A 24,846-nucleotide genomic window follows, 5' to 3' on the forward strand; every position below is an offset into this window, starting at 1 on the left:
GTGAGAGCTCTGAGGGAAGAATCTGTTCCAGGCCTCACTCTTTGGGTTGTAGATGGCTATCTTCACAGTCACACAGTGTGGATCTTCACGTTCTCTTACCTCTGTGTGTATATCCCATATCCAAATATGATATACCTGTCATATCAGCTTAGGTCCCCACTTGGCCTCACTTTAACCTCTGTAAAAATCTTATCTCCAAATAAGGCCACATTCTGAAGTACTGTAAATTAGACCTTCAATGTATGAATTTGGGGAAGACACAGTTCAACCCATAACAAGAGGGAACACTTCCAAACTCAGCTTACGCAGTCAACATTATCCTAATACAAAAACCAAAGATAATACAAAAACCTAGTAAACTAGAGACCAACAGCTCTCAGAAACATACAGAAGATTTCTAAATAAAATACTATTATATGCAATTCAACAAAATATAAAAGATAATATATCTTGACAAAGCAGGTTCACTCCAAAACTGTAAGTCTGGCTCAACACTAAAAATCAGTATAATTCATTATATTAATGAATGATAAAGAAAAAACAGGTGATTAAATCAGTACAGAAAATTTACTTGACACAATTCAATATCAGTTAATGATAAAAACATTCATTAATTAAGAAATTAAAGGGAACATCCTTATTCTGATAAAATACATCTATAAATCTATGCAGCTAACTTAGTGGTGAAAGACCAAATGCTTTCCCTAGAGGATTGGGTACTTGGTGAAGATGTCCTCCCTCACAATTCCTATCCATCATTGTGCTTGAAGTTTTAGCCATTGCTAAAGAAGTAAGACAAAAAAAATTAATCAAGGATGTCAGATTTTAAAGGAAAAAGTGAAACTGTCTCCATTCACAGATGATATCATTGTCTATGTAGAAAACTGAAAAAATATGTAAAACATTTTCTCAGAATAATAAGTGAGTTTAGTAAGAACAGAGACTACAAAGTCTACATACAAAAGTCAGCTTTCCATATTCAAGCATTAAGCAATCAGTTTGGAATTTGAAAAAGTATCATTACAATAGCAGTTCAATACTTCAGTATAAATTTAACAATGGGTTCAGGATCTATATATTGAAACTATGGAAGATTTTTAAGTACTGATGAAAATAATCTGAAAGTACCTAAATAAATGAAGAGATATACCATGTTTATTTACTAGAATACTTAATATTGTTAAGATGCCATTGTAGCCCCTGTAAAATCAGCAACTAGTCCCCATTCTTAAGTGATGCCACAGTCCAGAAGTTCTAAGTAATACAATAAAAACAGTAACAGTCATGTAAGTTGGCTAAGGAACATTCTTAAACTAATTTTCTGTGCATGGCAAGTCCTGCAGAACACTCATATATTTTCATAGTTGATATTGTAAGAAGGAATCACACTCTATTAAGCATTTCCTCCTACAGAAAGCCAGTGAATACACTTAAAATCAAATCTTATTTACATTTAAGCTGATAAAAAATACACTATCACAAGCTAACCTAAGTGTGTCTGACTATGAGCCCAAATTGACATAAAAGTTCACAAAAAATATAGTCTCATCTCACTACATATAGATGCCTTTACAATTATCATTTATTACCTGACAACCTTCTTGTACTCATTACCAGTTTTATCATTTCCTGGAAAATAAAATTGCTTTACTTATTCTCTTAATAGCTGGCTTATATTAATAGCTATTAGGATAATGGCTCCACCAGAATGAATTATAATTAGGGGAAATAGACACAATTGTCTTCATTTTACAGATGCAGGATATAAGATCATAAAAATAATTTTCTTTTGTTTTTAGATTCCACATATAAGTGAAATTATTTGGTATTTGTCTTTCACCACCTGGCTTATTTCACTTAACATAATACCCTTGAGGTCCATCTGTGTTGTCACACATGGCAGGATTTCTTTCTTTTTTATAGCTGAAAAATATTCTATTGTGTATATTTACCACATCTTTAACCATTCATCTATTGATGGACACTTTGGTTGAGGATTTAAGGTATATAACTATTGAATCACTATATTGTATACTTGAAACTAATATAATATTTTCTGTCAGCTATAGTTCAATCAAATAATAATAAAAATAAATACTTTTCCCAAAGAATATAATAACTGTTGCAGCTCTGAGTTAAACTTAGTTTGGCCAAGATTCATTCCATAATTCTTTCCATGATACTCCAAGAAGTTACAACTTAATTTTTGGGTTACAATCTACTAAATGATAAGCTATATGTACATCTCATGTATTTATAAATTCTTACCTAGACTAATAATGTACTTATCTCTTATTCCGGGCTTAGGTGTAAATGAAAAGGTTATCACCTTAAACGTTCATAGAGTCTACCTTCCGTCTGGTCTTGTGTAACCTGAACTCCCACATTTTGAAATATTTTGACAAACATAAGGTTATTTTGAAATCATATTGACAAGAGAGAATGTCAAGTTCTGTAACTGTGATTCATTGGTCAACAAGGAGGATATCCTATGATGAGTAAGTCCTGGAGATGAATACCTATATCTTCCAAATGTTGGCTCACTGTAGCTATAATCCTTCTATACTTCTCAGGAAGTAAGGTATCCCAGGAAACAAACAGATATTTTGATTCCATAGGCATACACTGAAATTTCCCCTGTTGTATGGGACTATGTCTCCCTTGGCCGATTAGTTTTAATGCCATATCGTATGTCAGAAATGGAACATCTCTCCTGATTTTCTCAGTGAGATGGCACATAAATACAAATTGTGCATTAACCAATGGAAGCTTATTTCTCAATTTTGTTTTTGTATTTCAGGATCACCCTGCACCTGTAAAAGCTACAATAGTGAGCCAAAGGTTACCAAAATACAAAACTGAAAATTCTATGCCAAACATAGATATGCTGTGACATAAGTTACAAAAAGTAGTATACTTATTAATATTTTCATAATTTTGATATCCTTCATGTACATAAAAAATAACTTTAATGCTAAACTAATTTTATAGATTTTAAACTAAAATTATGAATATATGTGTATATAATGAGGAATATTTCAAAGTATACAAATTAATAATATAGTAAAATAATATGATCACAGAAGCTAAATAATAATTCCTAATATATTATCCAAATACAAATTGAATTTCACTCAGAAAGGCTTACCTTTAGCTACCGGGAAAGGAGAGTCCCCACACATTTCCCTTTTATTCCCCTACTGGTCCTGCAGACTGCGGGAAGGACTCTGACATTAATCTCCAGTTTCAGGTACAGATCAGCATCTCAACAACAGATTCTGGGCAAACATATACCTGCTGCCACCCCAAGTAAAATGCTCAGCAGCTGGAGAATGTGTGTTTGGGTCAAAGTCTCAGCACAACTGCTCTCTAATTCCAAAGGAAGGGACAAAGTGAAATCCAAGAGGCACCTCAGAAGAGGAAATGGAATCTTACCACCTCCACAATGTTCTCCCAAAGTGGTAGGTGTGCCACAAGTTTAACTGGAAATGAGCAAAGACAAAGTTTTCTGACAGAAGATTTCTCCAGGCTCCACATCTCTCCCCAAGCATTCTCAGGTAGGTGATTTACTGAACCAAGAGGGTCCACCATCAATTTCAATTTCAGAATCTATTGAGAAGAAACTCACAGTGAATACATAAGCTGGGAGAGGCCAAAGAGACTCCACCCACACTCTGCTAGTTCAGAAGCGTACAAGCCCATGTGCTCAATTTCCCCCCTTTCCAAATCATACTGGATTAAAGATGATTAGGTATTTGATCTAATCCTTGTTAGTGTTGGGGAAAAATATAAGCAGACTTTTATTCTAGTAGGGATTGAAGGAAATCCCAAACTTTAAACCAAAGGAACCTAGAAGTAGTATCAGACTACAATTATAAGAAGTTAGCAAGAAAGGACAGGATCAAGCCGAAGTACCTTTGTTCCCATTGTGTTTTAGACCACTGCTGTTCCTTCCTGTGCCAAACTGAAGCCAATTTGCTGAAATGGTGAGAATTCCTTTTCTCTGGATATACATGCAAAGCACATTTATTTACAACTATCCCCAAACAATGCTGCCTAGTGTGCAAGGTCATCTGAGGTGGCCAAAGCTTTCAGAGTTACTTGGTAAACCATGAGTGGCCACTGTTCACGTGGAAAGGATGTAGTGAAATCTGTGTCATTTCCAGAACATGTCGTGTCTGACACTCATTTAGAGAGCAAGCAGTTGTGCTCTTTATAACTGGTACTACACTTAAACTCTTGTAGCATTTCAGGAAATGTTTTGTCTAAGACCAGCACTCAAAGAGAAGAACTCCAGTTGCTTATGGACAACTGAACTGTTATTTCCTCAAAAGCGGTGTTTGCATAATTTGGAGAGAAAGAACAGTATGAGGATGAGTCTGCAATCATTTCATTGATTAAAAGTAGCTTTAAATCTTCTAGACAGCACAGGAAGACATCAAACTTTTTTTTCCACTCAGCAATGAGAATGGAGGATCAGCATTAGCATGAAGAGGCAGCAGCAACATTTCACCTGGTCAGGGGTTAATGACACGGGTACAGTTTGTGAGGCAGCAGCCTCATGGGGAGGGATGCGGACACGAAAGTCTCCCTGCAGATGGTGGTAGTTCTAATTGCAAGCTCCCCTTAAAAGTTCCAGAAAGTTTTCTTTATAACACTTTTAACCATCTAACTTATATCTGGCTCTACCCTTCCTTTCTGGGAAGCTAAATGTAGTAACTTTCTTTTCCCAAAATGACAATTTTTCCTGGCTCCATGACATTGCCTGTTACCTAAATATTCAATTATAAGATTTATGTTTTCAAAAGCAAGATGGCTTGTCAGAAAAGAAAACAAATAGACCAAAAAATGAACATGGTAAATGCATATAACAAAGAAATAAATAAGGAAAGTTAGAAAAATAAGAAAGGGAAATTTTTAAATATATTTTATAAATATTAATTCCAAGTGAAGCTTTCCAGAATTATTGCATAAAGTAGTGAGTTATTGTTGTCTTCAGAGAAATCTCAAATATTTAGTTTCAGAATAAGAGTAATTTCATTAAAAAAATCATCATATACTGGCAACTTTCATTTTACCTGGAATAATTATTGCTTAGTTGAATGTTATCTGAAAAATAATAGATTTTATAATTCAGCTTTATTTATTTTTATTTTTATTTTTTAAATTTTATTTTGGTATCGTTAATCTATAATTACATGAAGGACATTATGTTTACTAGGCTCCCCCCTTCACTAAGTCCCCCCCACATCCCCATTCACAGTCACTGTCCATCAACAAAGTAAGATGCTGTAAAATCACTACTTCTCTGTGTTGCACAGCCCTCCCCGTGCCCCCCCCACTATACATGCTAATCGTAATGCCCCCTTTCTTTTTTTCCCACCCTTATCCCTCCCTTCCCACCCATCCTCCCCAGTCCCTTTCCCTTTGGTAACTATTAGTCCATTCTTGGGTTCTGTGCTTCTGCTGCTGTTTTGTTCCTTCAGTTTTCTTTTGTTCTTATACTCCACATATGAGTGAAATAATTTGATACTTGTCTTTCTCTGCCTGGCTTATTTCACTGAGCATAATACCCTCTAGCTCCATCCATGTTGTTGCAAATGGTAGGATTTGTTTTCTTCTTATGGCTGAGTAATATTCCATTGTGTATATGTACCACATCTTCTTTATCCATTCATCTACTGATGGACATTTAGGTTGCTTCCATATCTTGGCTATTGTAAATAGTGCAGCGATAAACATAGGGGTGCATCTGTTTTTTTCAAACTGGAGTGCTGCATTCTTGGGGTAAATTCCTAGAAGTGGAATTCCTGGGTCAAATGGTAATTCTATTTTGAGCATTTTGAGGAACCTCCATACTGCTTTCCACAATGGTTGAACTAATTTACATTCCGACCAGCAGTGTAGGAGGGTTCCCCTTTCTCCACAACCTCGCCAACATTTGTTGTTGTTTGTCTTTTGGATGGTAGCCATCCTTACTGGTGTGAGATGATATCTCATTGTGGTTTTAATTTGCATTTCTCTGATGACAAGCGATGTGGAACATCTTTTCATCTGTCTGTTGGCCATCTGAATTTCTTCTTTAGAGAACAGTCTGTTCAGCTCCTCTGCCCATTATTTAATTGGATTATTTGCTTTTTGTTTGTTGAGGTGCATGAGCTCTTTATATATTTTGGATGTCAGCCCTTTATCATATCTATCATTTACGAATATATTCTCCCATACTGTAGGATACCTTTTGGTTCTATTGATGGTGTCCTTTGCTGTACAGAAGCTTTTCAGCTTGATATAGTCCCATTTGTTCATTTTTGCATTTGTTTCCCTTGCCCGGGGAGATATGTTCAAGAAGAGGTCACTCATGTTTATGTCTAATTCAGCTTTATTTTGTTGGAAGGCTTATTCCCAATAATTTCCTTTCCTTTCATTTTTTATTTTGTCCAATTTCGCTTTTTAAAAAATCATTGCATTACCACACTACTGAAAAGCTCATTTTCTATTTTCACTAATATGTTCCTTTCCATAAAAAAAAAAAGAAACTAGAAAAATGACATGTTTTCTATACTTTTTGTCATGGATGCAAAGTCCCTCTTACTATTTCTGCCCAAGCTTTTTAGCATTTTTTGATATGTCATTGCAGAGTACCCTCAAATTAGGAAACTTCAAAAAAATTCTGTGGACAGTAGCAAGTCATACCACACCTATTATATATTTTTCTTTGTTACCTTGGTAAGATTTTACAGAATATTAGAAATTATATAACCCCTCTACTTTAAAGATAAGGAAAGTGAAGTCCCGAAAGTCTTACTGAACAAATTTACACGCCCCCACACCCCCGCTGGCAGATGAGTGCCAGTTCAGGTTGCTGCTGGCACAGAGGCCTGGCTGCAGCAGGTAGACCCGGACAGAAGGGGAGGAGCAGCCAAGGAGTGTGGAAGAAGCTCGGGAAGCCCGGCTGGCCAAGAAAGGAAGGGTAAGGGCAAGGGCAGGCTTTTGCACTGTTTTCTGAGACTTGATTTGGGAGGACCTAACAGTGGAGGGCAGAGAAAGAAAATAATCCAAAAAGCATGCAGCAAGTGCCTCCAGCAGAAGCCAAATTGCTGATTTTCTTTTCACATTTGAAGTTTTCTTGCACTCCCAAACTGCCTCTTTCCTTGTTAGAATTAACTCAAACAGTTTTGATGATCCACACACAAATAAACAGACTTTCTGCCTCACTCAGTAATAAAGATCTTCCTTCTCTTTGCAACTCATTTGCAGAGCCTAATCCTGGCTCCCCCTGGAGTCTGGTAGTGTGGACAGCCTCCTTCCCAGAAGCAGCCTTTCTAACTGATCCGACTGTGGGAAGAGCAGCTGGAAGTTAAGGGCTCCGGAAGGCAGGAGTGTGAAGTCCATGAGCTGAAAATTGGGGAATAAGGGAAGAGGGTACCAGGCTGTGGGGAGGGACAGTGTTCAGTACAGTTGGCTCAGAAAAAAGGTGAAGAAAAGAAACATGAGTTCTGCCCTCATATAAGGCTCAAATAAGGACTAGGAAACACTAGCATCATTACTTGAAATTATTAGTGTTACTATCCTCCATTTTATTAGGTGGAGCTTTTCCTGATGCCAGGTAATTGGCATGAAATTGTCACACTTGTTATATTTGAACATGATCAGCAAACTGTGAAAGGTGCCATAAAAGGACAGAAGGGGGATCTGACAGTGAATTCAAAGTCAGATGATTGGAAGCCAACATTTTATGGTCAATCTTACCAGAGTTCAGATTGCTTAATAAACTGATGACTCATGTATTTAAAAAAACAAAACTCATCAATCCAAGTTGGCTTTGCCTTTTGGCCTTGCTTGGTTCTGTACTCACCCACGTCCTCATCTTCACCATCGTCCTTTCCATGGGAACAGCACCCATCTTCCCCAGACAGAGCCTCATCTCTAATCTAGCACGAATGGGCCACCAACAGAAAATAGTTAGCAAATTTAAATTACCACATAGACCTTCAGAAATCTACAGGAGCCACAAAACTAAAGATCCAAATTGCAGAGCCAAGAAAGGGGGTCAAGATGCTCGATCTTGGAAACTTTACAAACTCCTGGTTAGTTGCTGGATGATGTAGGGGAAGCTTTCAAGGACAAGGGAATCTGTGTTATCTTAAGGTTTAGATTCTGCCTGTTTTCACAAGCATCAAGTAGAAACTAAGGAAAAACAAAGATGAAATAGTTGGCAAGAAAACAAAAGAAGAACTGAAATGCAAGTAAATATTATGATTGGCTACATAATGCAGGGAAGTAGTAGACTTCATTTTCCCCTGCAGGGGGCACAAGGATTTATGATTTTCTTGCTTGGGGGAAAATTGCCAGTTTTTGGGGGGAAAAACATGATTTGATTCTAACCCATTCTATAAAATCAGGGCTTTGCCATTTGAGATTGATATGAAAACTAGAATTGAACAATGTTTACACTCATCTGGCAGATGCTCAAAGTGCCAAGAAATAACCTCTCTTTACCCAAGGTGTGTCAATTTTCAATGGCAGCCAGTTACTCAAGAAAAAGTGTTATCATGGAATTATTGTATGGAAATCACAAATTATGCTGATCCCATTTCTCACACTAATGACAGAGATTAATTTCTAAATTAATGAATTCTCTTGGATCCCAAGGAAAACTTTCAGGAATGGGAGGTGAGGGTGGGTCACCAGGACACCACAAGGCTGACTCCTCAATTCCATATTCATTTCTGAATTCATTGTCAGGATTCCAGAAACCCCTGTTAAGAGTTGAAGTGGGGGATGAAAGAGAAATGGATAAAAGAAGTTAGAAGTTCTGGATGAAGAGAGGACTTTTTTAGAAGAAGGTTTCAAAATGCATGCATGTCACTGGGCTTTGGGCTGTCCCCTGAGCCCTGGAGGACCCCGGGGTAGGCATTCAATGAAGCTTTCCCCCGAGCACTCCAGGAGAACTAGCGGAGGGATGGAAGGGAACTGCCGGCCTTGCCCAGAGCTGGCCTGAGGGTTTGGGGCCTGAAGAAGTGACCTCCTTACCACTTTCCGTTCTCGGCCTTCAGCCAACACCTTCTTTTCTGCCTCCAGCTGGTCTAGGATGGTTTCCTGCAGCAACGGGGCGTTTGCTCCTCTAACCAATGCCACTAGTTCTCCTCCCTGGGATACAGAAGACATGTGCTGCTCAGACCACAGAAGCTCCTCTCCCCAAGTATTTATCAAGAGACAGCGAGAGTGTCCCAGAGCTTTGTTTAAGAGTGTGCCCAAGGTCGCTGACCCTCAACCCCAGGCCCATGACCTCCATCCACTTCTCTGTGCCCCTCCTTTCAAAACTTAGGGGTGGAACAGGGCACACAAGGTTGTGAGTGACTAAGTGTGGCCTCTATATGGCTCATTCATTCAACAAATACTTACTGAACACTCAGTATGCCAAGAGCCAAGACAGCAGTAAAGAATATAGACACTGAACATGAAAAGACATAGTTGCCACCCCCGATGAATGGGGAGTCAAGTGGGGAGAGGGGTGGTCCCATCAGAGAAACAGTGACAGCAGGCTAAGACCATGACGCCTGGCACGCAGGGCATGGCTCACGTCCCAGCTCTGGGTGCTCAGGACACTTCACCCCGTCGGTGGGCATGGTCTCTCAGGTGATGCTGGGTTTCCTGCTTAACCTTTTCAGCGGTCTCCATGCACATTACTCACACAAGGCCCCGTGGAGTGGGTCTTCCTGCATTCCCACCCCACCAGAGGGGGAGAGACTGTGCCAGAGCCTGCCGGCTTTGCACACAGTCCCACACAGCCGATTATGATTGATGTTTTAATCACTATGGGCTCGGGCAGGCCCACCACTTGTGGTGGTGATCCCAGTTCTGCAATGACACTCCGACACCACCCCCCACCCCGGCCGCGGGATGTCTATCCCGGCTCTTCCCCATGTCTGCCTCCCTCCCCATACATGTTTCATCACATAGCTTTGGTCTCCCTACTAGAAGTCAAGGCTCGAGTAACATTTTACCATAAGCTTCCAATCTGTCCTCCTTGTGGTGCTGATGGCAGGAGACCAAAGGTTTCCAAATCCAACAACCCCAGCCAGGCTGCCAGGAGACCTGGGTGGGCAGCCCGCTGTCTCCCTGACTGTGTGACCAGGCGGCGGGGTCAGGATCAAACTGCCTGCAGGGCCCTGTGGGGGATCCACACCTAGGGAGCCAGGTGTGGCTGTGGCCCTAAGAGGCGTGGGGCCACAGCTGGCTGTCACACCCAGAGACATCTAATTATATTTGCAAAACACTGACCCACTTGGCTCCCCTCAGTAAGTCCCTTGCATTTCCGACTTCCTGTAAACATATCTTCACGTCTTAAGATTGAGTAAAGGTGAACGCAGAGCCTGTCTACCTCAGAGGGCTGTTGAGACTGACTGAGAGCTCCCCTCTGTGGAGCAGAGGATAGAAATCTTGAAGCTCTGCACTGAGGGTGCACATGCAGTCAAGGGTGTTCCTGAGCCCGCAGAGCGCCCGTCTGAGTAACTCCCAGACTTTCCCGTGTGCGGCCACACAGGAGAGCACAAGCCCCCTGGCCGGCAGCACTGTGGCACCCACCCCGCTGCCTGTGAGCACAGCCTATGGCCACCAGCCCAGGCAGGGGCCTGCGTTACCATGCTCGAGGACATCTGTCCTCAACCAAAATAACTGATATGGTCACAGAGAAAACACCTCACTGGTTTGGGTCAGTGCGGCCTCTCGGTGACTCCCAGGGAGAACTGATGTCAGTGAGGTGCCTCTACATGAACTGCAGTGATATACAACCATTGATTAGTTCTGATTCTGAAGATGTACTTACCGCATAAAACAGAAAGGTTGGCTCACACCTTCCTCGGTATTTTTCCAGAACATCCAGACAATCTGCTTCTGCCTAAAGAGAACAGACTGTCAGCAGTACCCTGGGCACAGCGGACGCAGGGGCCTGATGGCAGGAGAGCTACATGGGACGGTCCCCACCACATACCCCATATGCGCACACACCACAGCACATAATATACACACATACCACACCCAGTACATACACACCCCATACATACTCACATATACACAGCACACACCCTAAACATACACACACACACTCATACACGTGCCCCCCCATGCCCTGACTGTCCTTCCCAGGTGAAGCCCACTTGCTCTCACTACTCCTTTTAATGTCTTTTCATCAGAATCAGAACAGCTGTCCTGTCAACATACTGGTGAAAGTTGTTGACAGCGTATACTTCTTTCAAGAATAAAATAGGGAGGAAACAATGGTTTCTTCTGCTCCCCACCCAGTTACTGCTCCAGGTCAAGGGAGCCTCACTGTCTACCACCCACCTGCTGCCCCAGCTGGCAGTCCCAGGAGCAAGGGGTCCCCAGACTTGGCCTGCAGTGGCTGACACACCCTTAACAGACATGATGACTCCCCATCCCGGGGTTTCCTCCATGCCCTCTCCAGAAATGCCAAAACTTGACTCCCATCCGAGGAAGTGCGAAGTCCTTGAGAGATTAGCCAGCAGGAAGGTATATTTTCTCCTGCGTTCAGTCTATGAACCCCAAATCCATGCAGAAAATACTGAGCATCTCTTGCATACTTCTCTGGAAGTTCCCCATTTTCATCCATTAATCCAAATAAATGTTTGTTAGAAGATCCCCATTATGGAGCAGAAGAAATCTTGCTACCCTGTGCCCTGAAAGTGAAACTCAAAGTTCCCAGGGTCTGTAAGCCAGGAAGGAGCCTCTGGTTGGAGGGACATGTATTCCTTCCCTGTGCACAGCCCTGGAGGCTGCCTGAGCTGCGAGGGACTGTCAAGGAGGGAGGTGTGGGCAGGGGTGGGAAGCTCCATCTCTAGAGAAACCATAAATTAGCATCATGCCTGATCAGCAACAAAACACCCACAGCTGACACCTTTTCAATACTCTGAGAAAGGCAGCTCACACTTCCTGTTCCTGTCTTCAAATTTTTTATTATTTTACAATGTTATGTGATACTCTGCTGAGAGAGGATCTTACCAATGCAAAATGCAGAAGGTCCAGGCCAGCCTCCATCCTCATCTTCTGGAAAAGGCTCACCACGGGCTTACAGGGGCCACACCAGCCCTGATAGACATCGACAACTGTGTTGAACCAAGAAGCAGGAACGGTCAGTGGGCACAGCACAAGCCATGACAGGCAGACATGCACCTGCATATTCTGACCCCTCCCCAGTGGACATCCGTTTGCAGGGGGATTTAACAGTTAAAGGGCTTTATTATCTATCCCATCAGAGTATGAGCAGGCATGGAAACATAGCTTGCCCTCGTTCTTTTGAATGTTCTGAATTCTAAATGTAATGAAGTAAGTATGGTGGAAAATCATTTTCTTAACACAGATCCTTTACCTTAAAGAGTTTCCAAGCTACATTTAGGGTCAGACCTAGCACAGAGGGGGACCCTCAATAAATATTTCAATTAGACTGAAACTACCTATTCCAAAAAAAAGAGGTCACTGTAGGTGACCTGTCAACATACAAGCAAGTCTTAGCTACTTTGATGATAAACACAGCTTTGACTTTTTCTGCTGATGAATTAAAAACCACTTACTTTGGGTGAAGGAGAGTTTTATTGATTTTATAAAATCAGCATTGTTCTAGAGACCTAGATGGAAACTTGGGTGTTTTTCTTCTTTGGTCCCAGTCTATGGAGTATACCAGGACTGGGTATGAGGTCCTGTTGCATGGGCCCACAGGCCTGCAGGAAAGCTGAGTAAGCTATACCAACACGTGCACCGGATACATGCAGGGCCCGCCCAGCCGGACACGGCCAGTGCCAGATTGTGATGTACCAGCGGCCACATTTTAGAAGAGGATGTCTTCCCAAAGACGTCAGCACTCACAAGGCTCAAGCCTCATCCACACAGGTGGGCATTTCTGGCCCGGTCACAGGGAGATAGTGTAGACACTGTTTATGAACTACCAGCCTGCCAATTTTAACAGCATGCAATTTGTGCTTTTACTTTTTGAAGATTCACATTTCACAACTTTCACATGATGTGAAAACTATTAATAAAGCAAAATATAAATTACTATTAAAATTAGCATAGATCCTGGAAGCACTGTGTGAACTTGGTAGTGTACTCATCAGAGAAGGAATGCCTCCCAGTGGAAGGGCTACTTGCACTGGGTGTTGTGGAAAATGCCAGGCTCAACTGGGCAGACAGGGAGGCTGTGGTGGGAAGCAGGGGCGGCCAGGCACAGGTGGGGATTGGGGGCCGCTGGGTGGGTCGGGACCAGTCCTGACTGCAGTTGGGTATGGCAAGTGGTGGCAGCAACATGGAGGAGCATGGAATGTGGGTTTGAGGCATTCCCCCACCCCCTGATTTGCGAGGCAGTGGGGATTCACAGAAAATTTTAGAAAGGCAAGGGAGCTGATATTTATTGAGCTGCAAGAGGGCATCTGCACTTTGCTTTTCTCTCAAAAAAAAAACAGGATGGGAATCATTACCTTACCACAAAGATGAGGAAAATGAAGCACAAAGAGGCGAAGTAACCAACCCAAAGTAAAACACTTAAAATTCTCAAGCAGTAGAACCAAGTTTTGAATCCAGGCACGTCTGAAGCCAGAGCCCACGCTCTTTCAGCTGACTGCAGGAAAGCGGCAGGAAGCACAATCCTGGAGTACTGATTGGTTCTGCAGAGAGAGCGCCAGAGCCAAGCTGGGTGTGGGAGAGATGAGGATGCCAGACGGGGTGACAGTGGGATGGGAGGGAAGGGACCGAAGAATCCATGAGACCCTGGAAAGGAAGGGGACGGTGCGGGGACATGGGTGTGGAAAGGCCTCCAGCACTGAGCTCGGCAGGCAGAAAGAACTGGGTGGAGGCAGGGAGAGATCACTTGCAGGGAGGGAGAAAAGTGGACTAGATTCTAGTCATACGGGTTTCCAGTACCAACCAGTCAACCTCAGGCATGGGGCCCAAAGGCAGCCAGATACCAGCAGGGGCAGGAGGGCGGGATTCGGGCCTCCTTGGCATCTGGGTGGGGGGTGCCAAGCTCTGGGCTTCCTTGAGAGCAACGGCTTCACAGTTGGGGGGTTTGGAGATTCAGTACAGCACAGTAATGGAGAAGAAGGGCACTGGGTCAGGCCAGGAGAGAGTCCTTGAGGACTTAGAGAACCCTGTCTCCAGGCCCACCAAAGAGGGCAGGTCAGGGCCCCAGTGGGGAAAAAAATGGGGCCCAATTAGCAACCAATCTCTTAAGCAGGATTTCTACTGCTAGTTCAGCCTAATCCTTTGTAATGGCGTCCACTCCTCTTGCACCCCTGGCTCTCCATGGAGTGGTGGGGACAAAGGCACACTTCACAAGGCCATGCAGAGTGGGTACCGGAGAGGAACCATAGGGAGAGTTTGACTCTGAAGGTCAGGAAGCAAACAGAGTACACACCTAGAGGGAAAGAGTATGTACAATGTATACACCTGAATTTTTTTTTTTTACATGTTTGAAGGTAGGTGGATGTGAGCCAGCACAAGGCAAGACTTTCAAGAGAGTGGTTGACTTTGGAAGCAAATTCCTGCAGGCTCTAGGAAGAGGGAGGAGTGAGAAGGGGCAGACAAGCCCCTGCTGCCTGCAGTGAACAAACTCCCTGGCACCACTTACAGCGGACTTGGTGAGTCCATCCTCAACAAGATGTGAGCTTTGTTCACCTATGGTAACTGAAACGTGGCAAATTACCCCCAAATGACAAGGCGGTAGTCTTCTACTGCTGTTAAAGACAGAGAAGTTATAGCTCTGCCCTGGAGCCATGTTTTAGTTGCACAGACACAACACGTGGACAAAATATTTAAGACTTGGCACCATCAGAAAAGCTTCGTAATTCCCCAAGCAGTAGTAGAGTGTGGCAAGATTCACACCCACACTACTGGATCAGTGCAACCAGCATTTAATTAGCACCCAGTAGGGCCCAGGCCTGGACAAGTCAGCTGCGGATGTGAATGAAGACAGTGCCCTGTGTTCAGAGTCTGGGGAAAGCCATGAGAGAGCACCCCACACAGGGGTCACCCAAGCTGGGTGTGCTCTGGGGTGTGACACTGAGTCCTACCCCCAAGCCCTAGAGATTCCCAGGGGGAAGTGAGCACACAGAGCTTCAGGGAAGACTGCATGCAAGGCATGGCTTTAGAGCTGAGCCTGAGAATGAGAAGGGCTGTGAGTTTTCCCAGGCAGTAGGAATGACAGGGATGACAGTGAAAAACTGGGAAAACACGTGACATGTTCAGGAAGCAGGTTGGGGCTGAGGACATGTTCAGTGGGTGAAAGGGCTGGAAAGACAAATTGAGTCATGAGAGAGGGAAGGTGGAGGGGTTTGAAAGCTGAAGTCATTGCGGGAAGGTACATTGCGAGAAAGAAAAGAGCAGAAAGCTGACTGAGCAGGTCTGTTTACAGAGAGGAGGCCTGAGCAGACACAGAGAGAAACAGAGCCAGAGAGATCTAGAGTAAATGAAGAAGGGAAGGCAGTCCTGGGGAGTGGGGTGTGGTAGGCGGCCTCTAAGACACTGCCCATGATCCCTGCCCCCGGGGCCTTAGGCCTTTGTGACCCCCTGCCCTGGCGTGCAGGCTGGAGCTAGTGACTGGCTTCTAAGAAATAGAACAGGGCAAGAGTGATGGGATGTCACTTTTGGATGAGGTTACAAAAAGGCCATGGCTTTCATTTCTCTCCCTCTCTGTCCCTCCCCCTGTCTGTCTGTCTGTCTCTCAGCCCTGTTCTCTGGAGGAAAATCACCATGTTGTGAGTAGCCTATAGAGAGACTGATGGCAAGAAATTGGTGTTTCTGGTCAGCAAGGACTGGAGTCCTGCCAATAGCCATATGGATGAACTTGGAAGTGACCTTCTAAGTTATGCCAGAGCCACATGACGGAGCTTGGAAACAAATCTGATGCCAGCTGAGCTCTGACATTTCCTTCTGATTCCTTAACTGCAACCTGTGTTAGCCCCTGAGCCAGGACATCCAGCTAAGGGACACATGCATTCTGGACCCTCGGAAATGGGGGAATAGTAAATGCTGTTTTAAACCACTGAGTTCTGGTGTAAATTGTTGAACAGCAATAGAAAACTGATATGAGGTGGCTAGGGACTAGGAGACCCAGGGACAGTGGCTGTGCTGTGTCCTGAGGACTGTGTGGTCCCTGGTTCCAGTCCCTGGGATGCCTGGCTCTCCTCCCAGCCCCTGAGCTCCAAAAGATGCCATATTCCTTCCAGTACATTCCCCTCTGTGCCTCAGGTAATTAGAAGAGGCTTGGGCTTCTTAACACCCAACAACCCTTCAGTGTGACAATCAACTTAAACAGGGGAACCCTGTTTTAAAAACACTCCCTGGTTTCCTGGACTGAGCTTACTAACAGATGTTCAAGTCACAAATATATGTGTGTGTTTGTATATATATGTGTTCACACACACACACACACACACACACTGAAATTACCTGGTTTTTTATCTATGAAACTCAAGGTTAGAGGAATACGGTGCTCATTGCACCAATGTGTCATTTAGCAATTTTGAAAAGGCTGGCTGTAAAAAATGATCTTCAATTACCAGTGAGTCCTTTAGCACTGAGCATCTCCTCCCACAGTTCTTGGGTGCTGATGCTGACCTACCAGCAAAGAGAAACAAATGCTGTGTCAGTGAGGGCGCCGAGGGGCCCCCGAGGTCATGATTGGCTCCAGATCTCTCCCTCCCTCCAAGCACCTCAATGAAACAGTTACAAAGGTCAACCTGACCTCTTTGCCCAATTTTCTTTTCTCTTTCTCTCTTCCTGCCTCTATCCCCAGGAATAGATACCATCATACAAAAATCTGTCATTTTTTTAAAAATAATTTTTACTTGTTACTCATCTGAAAACAACATATAAAATTGTCTTATATTCATAAAATGTACATAAATAGTATTATCCTATAGATATCCTTCTGCATTTTTTTCACTCAATGTTGAGTTTTGACATTTATCCATATTTATGAATACAGAGAAGAATTCATCTGTTTTTTGTCTTTCTATGTTTTAAGATATAATTTACATACTGTGAAACACACAAAACTAAAGTGTTACCACTTCAGTGAGTTTTGGCAAACGCATACACCCAGGTGCCCGAACCCGTATCACAACGCAGGGCATTTCCACCACCCCGGAAGTCCCTCTGGACCTCCTGCCAGCCACTCGCCAGGGCTCACTCACCCCAGGAAACACTCATCTGCTTTCCATCACAACAGATTTGTCCTGTCTTCTAAAACGTCATATAAAGGGAATAATACAGCACGTGTTACTTTGTGCTGGCTTCTTTCACTCAGCACATGTTTGGGCTTCATCTGTGTTTTCATGTGTCAGTAATTTGTTCATTTTTATTCTTGAGTATATTCCACGGTAGGACTATATCATAATTTGCTTGATAGACGTTTGGGTTACTTCCAGTTTGGGAGTATGCTGAATCAAGACTTATGAACATTCTTGTTAAATCTTTGTGTGTTTGTGTTTCCATTTGTCCTTGGTAAGTAAATACCTAGAAGTGGAATTGGTGGGACATAGGGTAAATGTATGTTTAGTTTAATAAGACCCTGCTAGTGCTTCTCCTAAAGTGGCTGTACCATGTTAAAATTCCATCAGCAAAGAGATTCAGTTGCTCCATATTATCACCAAACTTTGGTGATGTCAGTCTTCTGAATTTTAGCCACATTAACGGTGATGTAATGGTATCTCATGGTGGCTTTAATTTCATTTCCTTGAGGATTGATGGTGTTTAGCATTATTAATAAAATGCTTATCAGTCATTTGTGTTATCTTCTTTGAGAAATACCCATTGATCTGTCTATTTTCATTAGATTGTTGGCCTTTTATTATTAGATGTACAGTAGATACATATATGTATATATATAATATTGAGGGGAAGTACAAATCTTTGTCAGATATATGTACTCTAAATATGTCTCTCATGTCTGTAGTTTGCCTATTCATTTCCTTAACAATGTCTTTTGTGGGACAGAAGTTTTTAATATTGATGAAGTGTAATTATTGAATTTTAGCTTCATGGTTAGTGCATTCTATGTTCTTCTAAGAAATGTTTCCTCAAAGTCACAAGATATTCTCCTATTTTCTTCTGGAAGCTTTATAATTTAAGCTTTCACATTTAAGTCTGCAAGCCATCTCATCTGTAATTAATTTTTGTCTATATTGTGAAGGAGGAGCTGGGGTTAATTTTTTTCCATGTAGAAGTACTGTTGTTCTGTAAAATTTACTGAAAAGATTTATTTCCCCATCAAACTGCTCTGGTACCTTTGCATAAGTCTGGGCTCCTCTTGGACTCTTCTGTTTTATTGACCTATTGGTCCCTTCTTATGCCAGTACCACACTATTTTGATTACTATGGCTTTATAATAAGTCTTGTAATCAGACAGTATGGGGCTTCCATATTTGTCCTTTTTTCAATACTGTTCAACTATTCAAGGTTCTTTGCATTTCCAAATATATTTTAGAACAGGCTTGTCCATTTCTGCAAAAATTCTGCAGAGATCTTAATTGGGATTGCATTGAATATATGGTTCAATTTGGGGGAAATTTTTGAAATCTTAACAACACTGAGTCTTCCAGTCCATGAATATATTTGTCATCATTTATTAAAGCTTCCTCAATGTTTTGTAGTTTTCAGTGTATATCTTTTGCACATCTTTTGTTAAATATATCCAAACATCCATGTCAGAAGTAATTTATTGTCATTTCTTCACATTTTTATCTTATCTACAAAGAATTCTGGTTTATATTAGAAATGAAATTCAAAAAGAAATGCATACTGTCATACACAGTACCTTATTATTAGTGTATATTTTTACATAATGTTTTCATTTGAAAGAATTTCAAACTTACAGAAAATGTGCAAGTACAGTATAAAGAACTTTTGCTTGGATTATTTGAAAATAAATTACCAACCTAATATCCCATTATACCACATAACCACAATACAACTATTAAAATCAGGAAACAAACATTGATATATTATTACTATTTAATCCACAGACCCCATCCTGGTTTTACCAATCACCTCAATAATGTCCTGAATAGCAAAGGATCTATTCAGGATCATGTGCTGGATTTATTTGCCAAGGCTCTTTAGTCTCTCTCAGTCTGAAACAGTTCTTTCCATCTTTCTTTGATTTTCATGGCCTTGACACTTGTGAAACTACAGGAGGGATATTTTGTAGACCGTCCCTCAGATCGGGTGTGACTGACGTTTCCTCCTAGTTTGATGCAGGCTGTACATCTTTGGATTGGCTGGGACTGGTTGGAACTGGTTAGAGTGTCAGGTAAGTGGAAGAGCTTTCTCATTGCATCTTACCAGGCGACACACAATTTCAATCTGCCCATGACTGATGAGGTTCACTTTGATCACTTGATTAAGGTGGTCTGTCAGGCTTCTGCACTGTGAAATTATTTCCTTTCACTTTGTAATTAATACATTTTTGTGGGGAGCTACTTTGAAAATACATAAATTAAAAGACCATAACAAGTACATTCACTCTTAATACAGGGATGCTAAGGTCTTTGTGCCTTTAAAAGGCTGGAACTTATTACATCTGCAAATCCTCTATTAAAGATCTTTTTAAAGAAATCATGCTCCCGTACTTTATTGTTTTTATGGAAAAAAAAGAAGAAGAAGAAACAGAAAGTCTTCTTCTTGGTGCCTTAAATGAAATAAGAGAATTGGACTGATATCATCCTGGGCCCACAACTATTGTCCTAAGGAAAGTGACAGAAGGTTCAGAAGAGTACCCCATCCCCCTCATAACATCACTTCCAGAGGTCCAGCTGTCCATCAGTGGCAACTGTCTAAGCTGCGCCTCTGTCGTGAAGTGAGCCACACCAGCAGTGGGGCCAGGACTCTGGAGAGGTGTAGAATCTCACTCCCAGGAGCAGGACGTGAGCAGATCGGTATGGGAAATACTTGGACTTCACTAAGACCTACATTTGGTAGAGAATAAACGGGGAATGTGTGGCACCTTTTGACCAGACTATCTCTTGCTATCCTGCAATTCTGTTCCAGTCACAGAAAGAATCCTAAATCATCTTACCCAGAGAGGGATCAGGGTTTGCGGGTTGGCCGACTCTGGAGCATTGCTTCTAAGGCGCAGACCTGGTAGAGAGGCAATGCTTACGGCTACCTCAGTGCGCACCACAACCCTTCCTCCTGCAGCTAAGGGGAACACTTACTTGGGTACTGCATGGAACTCAGAGCTATGGAGAAACATGCATTTTTTTATTGCTGAAATACATACTTTTTTTAAATTGCTGGAAAATGTTATTACCCCCAAAAGGGATATAGGGCATAGCTACACATAAAGATAATCACATGGGGCACAAATCTTACAGCCAACCCAGACGCATCCAGACCAGCCTAGAAATGTCTAAAGGAGTCTCGTCACAACTCTGCAGGTTATGCATTATCCCTCCTGTTTACATAAAGGATATGGAGGCTCAGAGAGGTTGAGGAAATCGTTCATACAGCAACAAGTACAATTATATACATTACTGAACACTGTGGTAAGTGTAGTTACCCTGTTACCATACCAAGATATTACAATATTATTGGTTATATTCTCTACATTGTACTTCCATTCCTGTGACTAATTTATTTTATAATTTGAAGTTTGTACCTCTTTATCCCCTTCACCTATTTTACCCATTCCCTCATCCCCCTCCCTATATTAACCATTGCTTTAAAAGCAACCACTATATATTGTTCAGGGCTTTGAAAAAAAAAGAGCAGACACTGGCTTATGGATTCACTTGTCCCAGGTTCAACTGAAGTAAGGCACTCTATGGAACGAATCTGCTGCACATAAAATATCAAAACATTTGTTGAATAAGCAGATGACTGAAAAGAGCAGTGGTGGAAGCACAGTCCCCAGGGAGCACAGTTACAGACCCATGCCCAAAGGCAAAGGAACGGATATTCTCACAGCAAGCTGCAATTGTATTTCAACAAAACATGTCACACCAGATTGTACTGATTCATCTTTTCCTGTTTTTTTCTTTTTTATTCATGTTTGGGTTTTATAGTTGCATAAATCCTATAAGCATAAAGAGTTTATACCTAATTTTATGTTTATTTATATTAAAGTGCACAAAATATTTGTCATCACTAGGGATGTGAGGTAAGGTTTTTCCCTTTAAATCAGAAGGGTACACTGTCTATCACGTACTGCTGGCTAACAGAACAGCACTTTTATACAGCCCTTCTCGCTCCACACCGTACTCCTCGGCCCTCAAACTCAACCAAGTGCTGGAAGCAAGCGCCTCTTGAGACCTACCTGCAGGGGAATCTCCTTCTTCTTGCTGCCCATGGCTCTGCAAAGAACACAGAGGGCCTGTTCTCTCGGCTCGGGCTGTTCCCTGGCCGCAGCCTCGCAAGACCCCGCTGCGCGGATCTCCTTCAAAGACCCCCGCCCCGTTAAGGTAATTATAAATGGCAGCAAATAAAGGCACTGATGCAAACTGAACAGCCCACGGGGGAAGCGGAGCCTGCAATTCGCGGGCTCATGGTTCGCCCGGTGGTTTTCTGAGGATATGCGAAGCCCCTTCCCCACCCGAATCCGGCCGCGGGATGAACGCTGAGGCCCGAGAGGGAGTCGCCATGCGACGCAGCCCGTCAGGCACCCGAGCGCCCACCAAGGAATTCAGGTGAAAAGACCACAGAACCTTGCTCTCCCTACTGTTCCGATGTATTCCTGGGGAACTGAGTCACTGCGAACGATCTCCCGACAGGTACAGGGTCCTCAGTGCACCGAACGTTTCCAACAGAGCCTGCAGCGACCCAGCCACGGTTGCCTGAGCAACACAGAGCCGGGTGGACGCACCAGGCAGTAAACAGGCAGGCGCGTGAGCCACGCCCACTCTGGGCCCAGCCGAAAGGCAGGAGGGAGCCCCGCCCCTTATCGGCGCAAATGGACTGTAGGAACGTTCTCATTGGCTGGAACGTTTGTCAGCGTCCGGGGATTTGGATCCACCAAGCAAAGACCCAGGGCATCACGTACTGTTTCATCCTTCCCTACGTCCCTCTTGCCTCACCAGAGCAGCTTCCTCTCCTTAATGCATGGGGGTGGGGGCTGGGAAGTGGGGAGTGGGGGGTGGGGATGGGGCTTCGGGTCAGAGGGATTTGAAGGTTTCACTTTAACACAAAGTATACAAAATTACAAATTCCATAGTTAGGTATGAAAGTCAAGTGGAACAAATAGAAAACAGTTACAAACATGGTGTGAATTAGTCTACATCAATTAAAATACAGAGGTTGTCAGTGGGTAAACAAGGCCCAACTGTGTGTTATCACAAGGAATTCAAGAAATTTACCAATAATAAAGACACAAGTTAAAAGTAAAAGGTTGAAGAAAACTATGCCATGCTAACACTAATCAAAAGAAAGAGGGCATATCTAAATTTCAGGCAAAGCAGACTTCAGAACAAGGAAATTTATCAGGGCTAAAGAGAGGGCATTACATAATGTTAAAGGTGTTAAATCCCCTAGAAAGACAAAACAATACTTAATGTGTATACATCTAACAACACAGCATCAAAATATATGAGGCAAAAACTTCTAGAACTGCAAGGAAAAATAGAAAACCCACTACTATAATTGAAGAATTCAATACCACTTTTAAAAAATTAACTTCTACATTATTAAATGCTCACCCCAACTAGTGTAGTTCCTGTCAACATAGATATTACAGAAATATTCTCTATGCTATACTTTCATCCCCATGACTAATTTATATTATGATTGAGATTTTGTGCCTCTTATCCCGTTCACCTGTATCACCCATCCACCCCAACCCCTCTCCCACTGTAGCCACCATTCACTTCTTGAGTCTACTGCTGTTTTATTCATTTTGTTTTGCTTTGTTTTTATATTCCACAAATAAGTAAAATCATACAATATTTGTCTTTCTCTGCCTGGCTTATTTCACTTAGCATAATACCCTCTAGGTCCATCAATGTTGTCACAAATAGCAGGATTTCTTTCTTTTTTATGGATGAATAATACTCCATTTTGTATATGTACGACATCTTCTTTATCTATTCATCTATTGATGGACACTTGGGTTGCTTCCATATATTGGCTATTGTAAATAATGTGACAATAAACATAGGGGTGCACGTATCTTTTTGAATCAGAGACTTTGTTTCTTTGGGTAAATTCCTAGAACTGGAATTACTGGGTCATGTGGTATTTCTATTTTTAGTATTTTGAGGAACCTCCATATAGCTTTCACAGTGTTTGCACCAATTTACATTCCCACCAACAGTGTAGGAGGTTTCCTTTTTCTCCACATCCTCACCAACACTTGCTATTTCTTGTCTTTTGGATAATGGTCATTCTGCCTGGTGGGAGGTGATATATCATTGTGGATTTGATTTGCGTTTCCCTGATGATTAGTGATGTGGAGCATCTTTTCATGTGCCTGTTGGCATCTGTACATTTTCTTTGGAAAAATGTATATTCAGGTCCTCTACCCATTTTTTAATTGAGTTATTTGGTTTTTGGTGTTGAGTCACATGAGTTCTTTATATATTTTGGATATTAGTCCCTAATTGGATATATCATTTACTAATATGTTTTCCCATACTGTAGGTTGCCTTTTTGTTTTGTTGATGGTTTCTTTTGCCATAAGAAGCTTTTTAGTTTGATATAGTGCCACTTGTTATTTTTGCTTTTGTTCCCTTGTCCAGGGAGACATATCCAGAAAAAAGTTATTCATGCTTATGTCCAAAAATTTTTGCCTGTTTTCTTCTAAGAATTTTACAGTTTCATGTCTTATATTCGGGTCTTTAATCTAATTAAAGTTTACTTTTGTGTATGGTGTTAGCAGGTAATCCCATTTCCTTCTCTTGCATGTAGCTGTCCAGTTTTCCCAACACTGTTTATTGAGAAGACTGTCTTTTCCCCATTGTATATTCTTGAATACTGTTTTTTAGTAGTAAATAGATCCATCTGGAAGATAATGAGCAAGAATATAGTTGAACTGAACAAAACATCAAACAACTTGATTTAATTAAAATTTGTACTATACTTATCCAACAGCAGAAGGCAGATTCTTCTCAAGTTCACATGTAAGTCATCAAGATAGGCCACATACCAGATCATAAAAGATACTTTGGCAAATTTAAAAGAATAGAAATCATACAGAGAATATGTTCTTCAAACCATCATGGAATTCAACTAGAAATAAAAAACAGCTAATGAAAGAAATAGAAAAGATTTGAATGAGTAGACAGATATTCCATGTTTGTGGATAGGAACAATCAGTATTGCCTATTCTTCCCAATGTGACCTGTAGATTAAACACAATTCTAAGAAAAATCCCAGCAAGATATTTTGTGGACATCAACAAACTGATTCTAGAAGTTATATGAAAAGGTAAGAGACCCAGAATAGCCAATACAGTACTGAGGAAGAACAATGAGGTTGGAGAACTAACATTACAAGACTTTAATACTTACTATAAAGCTACGATGCAAGAGAGCATGGTATTAGTGAAAGAACAGATCAATGGAACAAATACTGAGTCCAGAAATAGACCTGTATAAATGTAGCCAACTTATCTTTGACAAAGGGGAAAGGAAAGTCAATGGAAAAAAAGATAGTCTTTCTAAAAAAAAAAGGGTGCTAGAATAATTGGATATCTGTTTGAAAAAAATGAGTTTGGACAAAGACCTTACACTTTTCACAGAAATTAACTCAAAATCTATCATAGACATAGATGTAAAATGCAAAACTATAAAACTTCTAGAAGAAAACATAGGAGAAAATCTAGGTGATCTTGGACTTGGCAATGAT

General features: G+C 41.8%; 1 protein-coding gene and 1 long non-coding RNA gene across 2 annotated transcripts in view; one reads left to right on the forward strand and one right to left on the reverse strand.

Annotated features, from left to right (window-relative positions):
• NME9 (NME/NM23 family member 9) overlaps positions 1-22,081 on the reverse strand; it is a 152,366-nt gene extending 130,285 nt beyond the window's left edge. The window contains exons 1-7 of the mRNA XM_073232249.1: positions 21,728-22,081; positions 21,326-21,362; positions 16,569-16,626; positions 12,022-12,125; positions 10,829-10,900; positions 9,034-9,150; positions 7,856-7,931 (exon numbers count right to left, since the gene is read on the reverse strand). Coding sequence (XP_073088350.1) covers positions 7,856-7,931; positions 9,034-9,150; positions 10,829-10,900; positions 12,022-12,125; positions 16,569-16,626; positions 21,326-21,362; positions 21,728-21,981 — 718 coding nt within the window. The 5' untranslated portion in view covers positions 21,982-22,081. The remainder of the gene's footprint in view (positions 1-7,855; positions 7,932-9,033; positions 9,151-10,828; positions 10,901-12,021; positions 12,126-16,568; positions 16,627-21,325; positions 21,363-21,727) is intronic.
• On the forward strand, positions 12,176-16,558 carry LOC118967135 (uncharacterized). The gene is made up of 3 exons (XR_005054004.2): positions 12,176-12,906; positions 14,487-14,648; positions 15,735-16,558. It is a non-coding gene; the product is annotated as an uncharacterized lncRNA (long non-coding RNA).
• Positions 22,082-24,846: the final 2,765 nt, after the last annotated feature.

Source organism: Manis javanica, chromosome 3 (assembly GCF_040802235.1).
Source record: "Manis javanica isolate MJ-LG chromosome 3, MJ_LKY, whole genome shotgun sequence".
NCBI classification, from domain to species: Eukaryota; Metazoa; Chordata; class Mammalia; order Pholidota; family Manidae; genus Manis; species Manis javanica.